Raw genomic sequence first — 12,859 nt, 5'->3', positions numbered from 1 at the left:
CGCCTGCGTCAAGCCTCCCCTCCCCCCCTCCCCCGCCCCACGTGCTTGCAAGGCTCCCCTGAGTCCTGGAGTCCCGCCCTATGGGGCAAGCACCACACGGGACTCCTGCGATGCACCTCCTGGTCAAGTCCCTGCTGGCACCCGTGGGGATGCAGTGTCAAGTCCCAGTCCACCCGTGCGCACCTGCTGAGTACGCAGCCTCCTGGTGATCGGTCATTACGGTGTGACAGCGTCACGACCACAGGCTTGGACTGCCTGTACTGGGATATGTTGTTGTAGGGAAGAAATATTGGTATATAGGTATCAAGATAGGTCAAAATTAAAACTTTGGGACCTGAGCTGAATGGTGGGGAATGGAAAGTCCATGTAGATAATGTGTAATTCAATAGCAATGCCATGTACATAGTTACATCTCAAATAGCCTAAGTAGTATCTCAGTGTATAACCCTGCACTGTTCAACATGGTGACCATTAGCCACTAATGGCTTCAGAGTACTTGAAATGTGGCTAGTAAAAGCAAGGAATTGAATTTTAAATTTTTTACAATTTTAATTTGAAAACAGATAGTTGATCCAGTTGCTAGATCTTTTAAGCATATTTGGAACAACTTGGATATGTGAATGTATTGTTTAGACTAAACTTTAGGAAACTTAAAAATAGATAATATATTTCTGGTGAAAATTTAGCATCTGAATTGAAATGTGCTATAAGATATTCACTGAATTTTGAAGACAATATAAAAGTAAATATAAAATACCTGTTAATTATTTTTAATATATTGATTACATAATAAAATGATAATATTTTGGATATACTTTGTTAAATAAAATATTAAAATTAGTTCCAACTGTTTTAAAAATTTTTTAAAAATGTGTCTACTAGGGAATTTTAAATTACTTATGTGGCTTGCATTATATTTGTATTGGAGAGTGCTGGCATAATCAAAGCAAAGAAGCTCTGATGAAGAGAGTCTGGTCCATATATTACCTTTTATTTCTAGTATCAAAATACTTTCATAATATACTTCCTTATCCTTTTATCAAAAGTTATGTTTTGCTTTTCATTCTTTCTATTAATGTTAATGATTATGCTAATAACTGTGTCAATATTTCTTCTTATAGTAGAAATATAGAAGTTACTTACACATATACTAATATAAATTCAGTATATATAAGTGTGCACATATTTATTTCCAAAGAGTATTTCCCACAGTAAGATTTTCAAAATAGAAAGTAAACATAAGTATTCTGTGGAACTATATTTAAGGATTCACAGATTTTGGGGAGAAAACACTTTATATACTATACTATATATATATATGCAAAAGTAAACATTATAAAAAGTATAAAAATAGACAAAAAGATATAAACACAATATATTTTGGTTGGAATTTCAGAGATGTCTTTTTTTCTTCTCTTTTCCCTTTACTTCAAAAGTTAAAAATACTTTTGAAGCAGCATGTATTGTTGCACTTTTGATTTTTTGTTGTACAGTTAATGAACTTGAGAGTTTGGATGACTGGTGATCATCTATTTGGCCTTCCCATTCTTTCGTTTCTTCTTCTTTGATTAATAAAGGTTTTCCTAGAGTTTGGCCAACAAGGTTACAGACTTCTTGAGCTTTGCGCCATGCATTCTCAACAGCAACAAGACAGGCTTGCCGTCTTAGAAATGAAATGCAGAGATTATTAATATGACATTCAATGAACTGTAACACTGAAGAGTTTTGTTTAATTAATTGATAATTTAAAGATGTGCTGAACTTACCGAAGATTTTCAACAGAACCTGGAGTATGATAGAACTGGGGTTGACTGATAACAACAGAGCTATCTAGTTTTTCAACAAGAAAGTTACAAATATTTTGCATTTTTCCAAATTCAGCAAATGTAATGCAGACCTGCAAATGAAATGACACTTGAAATTATTTTCATGCCTGATACATTATTTCAAAATTTTCTCTAAATTAGAGTTTAAAAAGTAAAGCCATATTACACTGAGGTCATTTTACAGTATGTAACAGATATAAAAAGCCTAGCTGATACTTATAACTAAATTATTTTGTTATTAAATTTATTTTTGCTTATGAATTTTATCTCATATTAACTTGAATATTTAAAAATACATTTTAAGCCAGTCAGGGACTTTTTATGAAAGAGAAATGGAGGTTTTCCCCCTTCAACTTTATTATTTGGTTGAATTCTAACTCTGATAAATTTTTCATGACTCCTTAGTCGAATCTATGCCATTAACTTTCTGATTAGCAGTAATTACATGATACTTCACTTCACTGCTGTCAGTGAGGTAGGTATGTTTCTTCTTCCAGTAGTTATTTTCAGATTTATATGTGGAAACATCTATTTCATTATGTCCCCTTTCTATAAATATGTGGGAGGAATCCCTATAGTTAGCAAGACAAAACTGTAGTCTTAAAAACCTTTTTAAGGAAGCAGACTAAACCTTTCTTTTAAGGAAAGTTTACACAAGCTTAATATGTAAAACAAAAAAGTACAGGTACTGGACAGAAGACAGGAGTAGCAAAGAGAGAGAGGGGTGACCTGACCTCCCGAGTCATCTTATACAAGCAGAACAGTTGCCTTTAATCATAAATGCTATCCAGTGAAGACTATGATCGGTCTGATTTCAGTTCTAAGTAAATAAGGTATTTTATAATCATTTTGTCAACTTATATTATTTTAAAAAGCTTACTGGGATTTTGATTGGGACTATAATGAAGCTATATATATTTAAGGAAGAACTGATATCTTAATGATATTGAGACTTCCAAATCACTAACAAGGTATGTTTCTCCGTTAGTTAGGTCTTCTTTTATTTCTCATAGCAATGATTTGCAATTTCCAGTTATAGCTCTTTCACATTTTTAAAATCAGACTCATCCCTAGGTATTTTATATTTTTGCTGCTTATCAATTCTAATAGCTCTTTTGTAGGTTCCATCAGATTTTCTACATAGATGGTCATGTTATCCATGAATAAAGACAATTTTACTTCTCACTTTCTATTCTGGATGCCTTTTATTTCTTTTTCTTGCCTGACTGCTTTAGCCAGAAAATTTCAAGTACAATGTTGAATAGAAGTCATGAAAGTAGCTATGTATGTCTTGTTCCTGATTTAGGCACAAGTATTTAGTGTTTTTTCACCATTAAATATGTAGATTTTTCATAGATTTTTTTTTTATCAGTTTGAAGAAGTTCCCTACTATTTTAGCTTACTGAGAATTATTAGGAATAGATAATGGATTTTTGTTAAATGCATTTTCTGCATCTATTGAGATGATCATACGGTGTTTCTTTTTTATTTTATTACTGTAGTAAATTAGATTGGCCTGTACTAGCTATATTAAAGTACAAAACAGATTGATATTATCATATAAATGCTTTCATATCTCTGGTCAAGAAGAATCCCCATTAGTTTAGCATTTCAGTAATAAAGCAGAAACTGAATTCCAAAATAGGTGAGATTTTAAGTGCTTTTAATAAATTCATCTCCTGGATAAATCAAATCTCGGCTATTGAAATGTTCTGCATATAAGCCTTCTGAATTATAATTGTTAACCTAAATTACCATAAAGTAACGGCCAAAATCCTCCCTAAAAGTATGTGTAGTTCTAATTTCCAAAAAAAGGCGGGCAGATAAAACTGAACAAACTAATTCTAGTGGGCTAGACACCTTTCAATCCCAGGCAAGATTCTAGAACAGAGTATTTTAAAATTTAGTTTGTAAGAAATAAGAAAAGGAAAAAAAAAGATTTCTATCAAAGGAAAGAAAATAGGGCCTTTGGTTCATTTTGATCCCTTGCCATAGGCCTCAGCACTTTGCATATTTTCTTTTCTCTTTGGTACTGACTGCCATAAACTATTTTTGTCTTCCCCCTCAAGTCTCCCTGGCTTCCTTGTTCCTGTCTCTGAAGAAATGCATACAGGGCTCCCTCCAGGTAGGCCTTTGTGAATAACAATATAAGGACACAAGAATTTAAGACTGAAATCTTGCAAGGTCCTTAGAATCATACATTCAAACTCTGATTACCGAGTTTCTTGATGAGACACTAAGTAGAAAACTCATCTGACTTCTAACTTTGCTTTTACTCTTGAGAGTGAAATTCACCAACTCTATACTGTTCTTTTAATCTCTACCTTCTGAATCACTGCCAAATTATTTCTTTCCAAAGGCCAATATATTGAACATGTACATTTGAAATCATTAAGAACAAATGAAGATGTACTAAATTTGACTTTCTAGTTGTTAAATCACCAGAGAAATACCATAGCCATAGGGCGTTTTCATTTTACCTATATATTCATACAAGCCTTAGGATATAATGACATACAGTCTTCATGGCAACATTGTTGCTTACGGTCATAGTTGATTAATGCTACTCAGTATTTTAATTAATTATATAGATAGAACACTGATGATCAAGTCAGCAGTTGAGATAAAGCTGGCAGTACTAAAAATAACACGGCTTGATAAAATTGAGATTTAAAAACAATCCCAATAGGCTGGATATATAGATCAAATCTAGTGGATAAAATCATCCAGAGATAAGTGTAAAATCCTATAATTCATTTTAAAACAGCAATAACAAAGTGTAAGATAGGAGAAAGATGATTTAAAAGCAGCATGTAAGAAAGACACTTTTTTTTTAGTTGTAACGGTTAACTAAAGGAGTTTCTCATACAAGAAATGGCCAAAGAAACTGGGGATCGCATCTCTAGAGAAGAAAAAAGTAGCATCAATATGATACTGAACTGCAAGTGTGTGCTTCAAGGAAGAAGAATTAGCGTTGCTTTGTTCTTGGAGAGGTATACTACTTATAAAAAAGGAGTACTAATAAGTCAATTCTGGTTTAATGTCAGAAAATGTTGTATTTATTAGATATCTGAAAATGGAACGGGCCTTTTATATTCATGCTTGTCTATGTATAAAGTATTCTACAACAAAAATTAAGAGTTAAAAAAAATTAGATGAGATAATGTATGGAAAACACCTGACAATGGAAAACATGCAATGAAAAGGAGAGGGGAAAACTGTCTGAGTGGTTATATTGCTTTTTCTATTCAAAAGACATTTACTCAGTCTTTTATATCCCAGGCTTTTAAAATCCCTTCTAACACTGAGATTATGTGGATATATGAACTACAAAGCCTATGTTTTTAATCCAAATCCCCTCCTTACACAAAACCACCATTCATCCACCTTTAAAGATGTCACTTAAAAAATTTCTAACTTTCCATCTTCTTATCTTTATAGCTAGAGGCCTGGTGCACGGATTCGTGCACCGGTGGGGTCCCTCGGCCTGGCCTGTGCCCTCTTGTAATTGGGGACCCCTCAAGGGATGTTGGACTGCCGGTTTCTGCCCAATCCCCGCAGTCCAGGCCAAGGGACCCCACTGATGCACGAATCTGTGCACCGGGCCTCTAGTATGCACATAAGATCTTTGGTTAATCTCTTCCCATCCTCCCCGCTCTCTACTTCCCTCTAAGATTCATCAGTTTATCCCATGTTTCCATGCCTGTGCGCTGAATGTCTGCCGCCTGGTGATCAGTGTGCAGCATAGCTACCAGCTGAACAGTTGCTTAGGCTTTTATATCTATCTATGTAAAAGGCTAATATGCAAAGTGTCCCCTCGGGAGTTTGACTGGGAGACCGAGTGTTTGTTTGCTCACTATGATGTGCGCTGACCACCAAGGGGTGGCATGGAACGAAGGAAGGCCCAGCTGGCAGCTGGAAGGCCCCGATCAGCCCTGATTGCTGGCCTAGGGACCCTACCTGTGCATGAAGTTCATGCACTGGGCCTCTAGTATATAGATAAGCAGCAGCAGCATGGTAGGTGGAAGGATAAAGAATCTTTAGAGTGCCTTTCAGGATGAAAGTTTCAGATATTACATGAAAAGTAATGTTCTACCATCTCCTCTTAATGTATATATTTAACTGTCCATGAGAATCTTGGTATATGTAAGACATTAGGTATTACTTTTCACGACATCTGCATCCATAAAGCCACACATTGTTCTTTACCTTGTGATCCCACCAACCTGGTTTCTGCTGACTGCTGAGGCTGACTTAAGGGCAAGCATGTACTAAATTGTGTGATATGAGTTCTGTGTACCAGGGGGCCCTATACAAAATATAATCAGATTCTCTCTTAAGAAATTTGAGTACAAGATATTAAAAAGGTAAGTACAGCAGAAGGAAGATGAGCAGAGTTTAGCCAAGTTCTCATTTAGCCATGCCTTATAATAAAACAAGTAGCTCTAATGTACTTTCTGTACATTAAATAATAATTTACTTTCTGCTAATAAAATATTATCTGCCTGAAGGTATGGCTAGATTATTTCTTGAGTATTTTCCACCTCTAAAGACAAAGATTCTCTGACTAGATAAGATTCCACTCTAACCCTGTTCTTGTTTCCTGTGGCAAGGCAGCAAGCATGCACCAAGCACATACCCCAGGATGTTTCTAATCAGAAACAGACAGCAGTCCTGTAACCTACTCACAACTATAACATACTCTGATTCATAAATTCTGATCATAAAATCTTTAAAGATCAGTAAAAAGTATACACAGTTGTAGGAAATAAATGTTATCATTGAGTATACAAAAATATTTTGTTCTTTCCACAACACAATAAAATTGCATTGTGAAACAAAAGAATGTTAAAAAAGTGTTTCAATCCTTTGTTATGACTTTATTAATTTGCTTTTTATCTAAAAAGAAATTTCTCTCTTGTAGTGTTTCCTGCTCACTATGTAATGATATTTTAAAGTTTTATTCAGGTGGTAATTAACTGCTACTTCCCCCTTGTTATTTTTATTGCATTTCAAAACAACTTCTCTTAAGTATATCTCATTACATTTATTTTAAAAGCTCACAGATATGTAACACCAAAAATGATTTTGAGAAAACCTTTTATCAATACCATGAGAAACATTTCTCCTGTACATTTCAGTTCAAGAACAAAAATAAATGTAAATTATTCACACAAAGTCATGCTGTTTTCAATTATTTGTAAGTACATACCTCTGCTTCCATGTGATAAGCATTTTCCACTCTTCTAAAATCCTTTGTCACAGTTACATTTTCTGCCTGAAACAGAAAGTACAAGGGTATGATTACTAAATGTCTGGAAACTAAATGGAATTACTCTAAAGTAATGTTAGAGTTTTTAAAATATTTAATATACAGTCTGGCCAGTTTGGTTCAGTGGTTGGGCACTGACCTATGAACCAGGAGGTCACTCTAACCTGTTCAATTCCCAGTCAGGGCATATGCCTGGGTTGCAGGTTCGTTCCCCAGTGTGGGGCATGCGGAAGGCAGCCAATCAATGATTCTCATCATTGATGTTTCTACTTTTCTCTTCCTCTCCCTGAAATCAGTAAAAAAATTTTTAAAAATATATATTTAATTTAAAAATAATTTAATATAAATGTACTGAATATTTATAGTATGCAACTTTGGGCAAGTTACTGAACTTTTTTGAGCCTTAGTTTCTGCATTTATAAAATTAGGTTAATACCAAGTATATATTACACAGAATTGTTTTGAGGATTTAATGACAAGTTATATATATATAACACTTGACACAGAGAAGATACTAAGCAAATGTAAATGCCATGCTATTTTAATATAAAAGATGCTATGCTATGTAATATAAAAGTTTTCTAAAATATCGGACCCAGACCAGTTTTTGAAAATATTAATGCTTTATGAATCTCTGCATAAATTTCAGGTACACAATTTTGATAAAAATGTTAAATTTTTTATTTACTTTTCAAAATAGTTTTTAAAATTTAGTAAAATGAACTCTTTAGCTACTCTCATCTTTGGGGACAGGCATACCTTATGTTTTACAAAATTTTTGTATCCTTCAAAATATATGCTAAATAAATATAAAGATTATTATGCTCAATAATAATTTAATTGTATGTTATTTTTAAATTTTATTGATTTTAGAGAGAGAGCAAGAAACATTGATTTGTTGTTCCACTTATTTATGCATTCATTGGTTGATTCTTGTGCCCTGACCAGGGATCAAATTAGAAACCTTGGTGTATGCAGATGACACTCTAACCTGAGCTACTTGGCTGGGATCTAATTATATGTTCTTTTGTAGGGGACCTACCTGCATCTGAATTTTAAGATATAAACTAAGTTCAAATAGTTTATATTATCCAGAAAAATTAGAAAAAACTTTAACCCAAAACTTTGAACTAAAGTTCAAATTATAGCTCTAATGCCTGTCATTCTCATGAAAATATGTATGCATTTTTATGATAAAGACTAGAGGCCCAGTGCATGAAAATTCATGCACAAGAAGGGGGGTCCCTCAGCTCAACCTGCTCCCTCTCACAGTCCAGGAGCCCTCAGGGGCAGGAGGCGACCTGGCCATCAGGGGAAGGCAACGCCCCCATCACACTTCTGCTGCTGTCACTGACGGCAGCGCAAGCCTCAGTCGGGCCCTGCTTACCTGAGCCTCAGGCGGCCCTGGGCGGCTGGGCAGCTGCCATCTGAGGCTTTCCTGTGCCTCCGGGTCGGCCCTTGGCGGCTGTTGGGCTGAGGGGACTAGGGGACTCTGGAGGCAGGCACACAGAGCGGCTGGACCCACCTGGGGACAGGGCCGGCCTTGTCGCGTGCCTGCTGCCCTGGCGGGGCCGAGGGGAATGGGTGCCACCATCTTGTGGCTGTGGGTGCTGCCATTTTTGAGGGTGGCACAGTCAATTAGCATACTCCCTCCTTATTGGCTGTGGGTGCCACCATCTTTGTGATGGTGTGAGGGTCAATTAGCATATTCTCTCTTTATTAGGTAGGATAATTGCTGACTGTAGAAAACTTAGAATGCAGATAAATTTAAAATGAAACTGTACTGTATTTCTTGTGATCAGCTTTATTCACTTGATTAACATGAAACTTTTCTGTCAATATTCTTTTATATTGGGGAAAAGGAGACATGTAAAACTTTAGACAATAAATAAATTTAAAAAAATATAAAAAAATAATCTTTTATAACATAAACATATCTCCTACCAAGACATTAAAGCAGCAATATACTCTAGTGGTTAAGAGCATGTGGTCAGAGTTCTTGGCTGGAGTCTAAACGCTGCCACTTCCTATCTGTGTGACTTGAATAAGCTAATGCCAATAACTACTGTGATCCTGGGAGTTCTCATCTCTAAAGCAGCAACTAAACTGCCAGTCTCATATGATGGGAGTATCACATAAGATAACATCTGTAAAAGTTCTAGCAATAGTACAAAGTTTTTTTATTATCAATAATATCCAAACTCCTCAGTATTGCACACAAGGCCTTCCTTGATGTTCTGTGTACAGCTTTCCTCTTCAGTCTTATTGCTTGATTCCCCTCCACTTGCCCTAGGCACTCCTGTGCCCTAGCCATAGGGAGCTGTGTATAGTGTTCTGAACACATACACTTGCTGCACTCTAGTGTGAAACTAGAATGCTTTCCTGCCAGCCACTGTTTAAGATCTGACATATGTCATTTCCATTATGAAAGCTTTCTGGAATTCCTCAAGTAAAACGAACATTCTTTTCTTACACTACTATATTGCATCATGTACATACTTTCATCACAACATCTACTATGTATTAGTCTATTCCGATCGTGTGACTCCTTCAGCACAATCCTGAAATTTTACTCATTCTCCATTTCTGGCACCTAGCAACATGTTTAAGGCCTCCATTACATGTTTATAGAAAAAAATACAGTTATGAAGCTTACAGCCTGTGAGAGGAACATACAAACCAGAAAACAAAAGAATTACACATTACACTAAGTGCTGTTTTAAATTGAACAGTGGTAGGGAATGCCTAGTAAATGTCTGATGGTTGAATGAGTTCTGCTTAGAACTTTAAAATATTTTCCAAGAAAACCCTAAAAAATGAGGCTTACGCCTTCAGACATGAAGCTATGTGATCATGAAACTATATATGATCTGTAATATAGTTGAAGTCATTGTTTATGCTTCTCTCATATTTTTCTTTTATTCATTCAGAAACCATTTTCTGAGTATGCACTATGTGATATATATGAAGCATAACCCATGAATGCAAAGCAAACACGGGGCAAAATGATTTCTTCTCTACAGAGGTTTAGAATATGGAGGAGAGACAAGTAAAGCAACACATATAATACAGAATGATAAGTTTTATTACAAGTGGGGAGTGAAGTGTGGCATGACAGGGACTATACTGTTAGGAAAATAATGCCAAGGAGGTGAACTTGGGCTAGTCTTCGAAGAAAAAAAAAAATGGGAGTCAGCTAGTAGTCAACCAGGAGAGAAGGATGACAGGAAATGATAGAGTTAGGCTCTATCTATAAAGCAAAGGAGTTTGGAATATGAGGAGCCCTTTAAACGGGGGAGTGATGTTTATAAACCCAAGATTCCAAAGTTTAAATAAAGGCTTTGTGAAGACCCATTATAATTCGTCCTGCAAAGTAATATAAATTATTTTTTTTCATTACCTATTGAACAAATTACCTACATGACTGCTTTTCTCCATTAGCAGAGATAATTGGAAGATTACTCACCTTTGTATGTCTTGCCCTGAACACTGAATCTTAATATAATCTTAACTGTAACCTGGACATAGTAATTTATTTTGTTTTACATATTAGAAGTTACAGTCAGTGGGAGTAGTATACATTTTATGTAAGTAACTTAAGAATTAGGTTTTATTCAACAGGACTGCAGTACTGGCAGCAGTTTTTCTCGGAAAATATTTCTCTATATATTAAATACATTAAATTCATTTTATTCACATTATTTTAATTAGCATTTGCATTCTTCTCAACTGAAAAATCATTTAGAGACATTCTTTTACAACTGATTTTAAAAATAACTCTTTGTTTGTAAATGCAGTACAAGTATGTTTTCTCCTTAAAGTAAAAACTTGATTTTTTGGATGTGTCATTTCTAACAATAAACTGGAAGCACTTTCATAAACTCAGTGTTACCCTGGGTCAATCGCAACTATGGCCCTTAGGGTCCTCTTGTGTAAAACGAAAGAATTGAGAGAGTTGCCCCATTCATTCTATGGTTTCTGATTTTCTTTCATTCTAATTATCCTCCGCAGCCTGGCACTGTCGGAAGCAAGCTGTGTTTTGGTTTCAGGAATACAGGAGTTCAAATATCGCCTTGGCTGACGTTCAGAACATTACTTATTACTTAACCTCTTTAAATCTGGAAAATGAAGATATTAAAACCTGCCTAATGAGGCTGTTGTATGGATTAAACAAGGCTGCTCATTTTTTTATTCTGTTCTTAAAAATAGGCTTAAGGTTGGATTTATTTAGTGATTTCATTGACACCTGGTAAATAGGGGTATTTTATATAGGCGGCATCTACAATATAACAGCTTAATTTTTTAAAACTGAAAAATCTGGAGAAAACCTTTGAGTCTTCAAGGACCCCCTCTCCCCACCCCCATTCCTGTTTGCCCAAAATACTGAAGGGCCTTTCCATGCGAAGCTTTCCGGGGCTGGGAGGAGGAAGCTGGTCATGCTTTCCACTTGCCAAATCCAAGGTGCCGCATCAGAACAAAAAACGATTCGGGTACAGCACACTACTTAGGCAAGCACTGGCATCTAACGTTTCAAGTCTGACAGCTCATCATTACGAGGGTAAAAACCAAACTACGGCAGCAAATATCGCCATATTAAAAAAAAACAAAACAAAACCCTACTCAATTTGCATTCTCTCATTTTGGAAGCCACCGCAGCCAGTAATCACCTTCCTCAAGAAGGGTGGGCTGAGGATTCACGCTGCCAGGTCCTGGCGCCAGTGATCCCAATGCGACAAAGACGCCTCCGATGCTCGAGCCCCTTGGCCCCTCCACCCCCGCCCCAGCCGCCATGGGGACCAGACCCTCCGCCATCTGTTTCTGCGCCCCGGCTTCGGACCCCTCCTCCCGCGCCGAGCTCTCACCTGCAGACCCTGCTGCTGGAGGCTCTGCGTGATGTAGTCCAGGCGGCGGCAGACGCTCTTCTTGGCCTCGGCCGCCGCCTCCTTGGTGCTGCTCACCCGCACGGCGACCTGCGCCCGGTCCGGACTCGCAGACACCTCCGCGGCGCCGCTCACGTGCACCTCGCGGGCCGAGGTCTGGGCCTGCGCCGAGGAGAGCGGGTGGCGGGGGATGGGCAGCGTTTCTCCGCCCGAGACCAGATTGTTCTCCCGGCTCCGGTCCGCCCAGGGAACCAGTTCCACGAACATCCGAGACCGAGAAGCTTGTGGCAACGACATAGTGATGGCGGCTGGGTCACCATAGCAACTCGGAGCGGACGGCGGCCGAAGCGGCCACAGCGGCCACAGCGCGCCAGGGCTTCCCTGTGCGCGGCGCAAAGGCTGCCGGGAAGGGCCGGGCGGCGCGGGAGCTTCTAGAGCGGGAGCTGCGCTGAGTGGAGAGTTTTGCCGCATGTTCCTTACACGGTGTTGGCCGAACGGCTCGTCCTAGTGTTTAACAGCTTCACCACGTGGCCCTCGAAAGTCGTAGTGGGCTTTGCCCTCGCCCGCCTCTCGCGGGCGAACCTCGGAGGAAGTTCCCGAACGGCCCGCGCAGCCCGGCGGGACTCCCGGCTCTTGCCCGTGTCTCTCCGTCGCGGTCTGTGATTGTCAGCCGCGTCCGCCCCGACTTAGCCGCCGTGCGCGAGGGGTGGCCGTGGGCAGGGACTGCTCATTGCCACTGTGATTTGGGGAGTTGGAGTCCTCGAATCTCATTCTCATCGTCTCAAAAGCCACGTTGATGAGACGATTCCCGTTTGCAATGTGGTGGTCAAGGGCTTGCACATGCAGAGCCGAGAGGAGCAGACGGACAGCTGACTGTAGGG

The 12,859-nt window shown here is 38.2% G+C and overlaps 1 protein-coding gene across 1 annotated transcript; it reads right to left on the bottom strand.

Annotated features, from left to right (window-relative positions):
- Nucleotides 1–962: 962 nt before the first annotated feature.
- Nucleotides 963–12,637, bottom strand: IRAK1BP1 (interleukin 1 receptor associated kinase 1 binding protein 1). The gene is made up of 4 exons (XM_081095073.1): nt 11,961–12,637; nt 7,039–7,104; nt 1,767–1,897; nt 963–1,663 (listed from the first exon to the last, which is right to left on the bottom strand). The coding sequence occupies exons 1-4, from the start codon at nt 12,447–12,449 to the stop codon at nt 1,393–1,395; spliced, it is 957 nt and encodes a 318-aa protein (XP_080951199.1). The 5' UTR covers nt 12,450–12,637; the 3' UTR covers nt 963–1,392.
- Nucleotides 12,638–12,859: the final 222 nt, after the last annotated feature.

The sequence above is a fragment of the Myotis nattereri genome (assembly GCF_964212035.1).
Source record: "Myotis nattereri genome assembly, chromosome: 6".
NCBI lineage: Eukaryota > Metazoa > Chordata > Mammalia > Chiroptera > Vespertilionidae > Myotis > Myotis nattereri.
Note: the sequence above shows the minus strand (reverse complement) of the source record. Positions and strands in the feature narration are given on the sequence as shown.

Bases quoted from the DNA above. Each gene is read 5' to 3' on its own strand.
- IRAK1BP1 (XM_081095073.1), bottom strand. From the start codon at position 12,449: ATGCGGCAAAACTCTCCACTCAGCGCAGCTCCCGCTCTAGAAGCTCCC. The intron at 7,105-11,960 runs GTGAGAGCTCGG...TTTCTGTTTCAG, and splicing joins TCCAGCAGCAGGGTCTGCAG to GCAGAAAATGTAACTGTGAC. The intron at 1,664-1,766 runs GTAAGTTCAGCA...TTCATTTCTAAG, and splicing joins GGTTCTGTTGAAAATCTTCG to ACGGCAAGCCTGTCTTGTTG.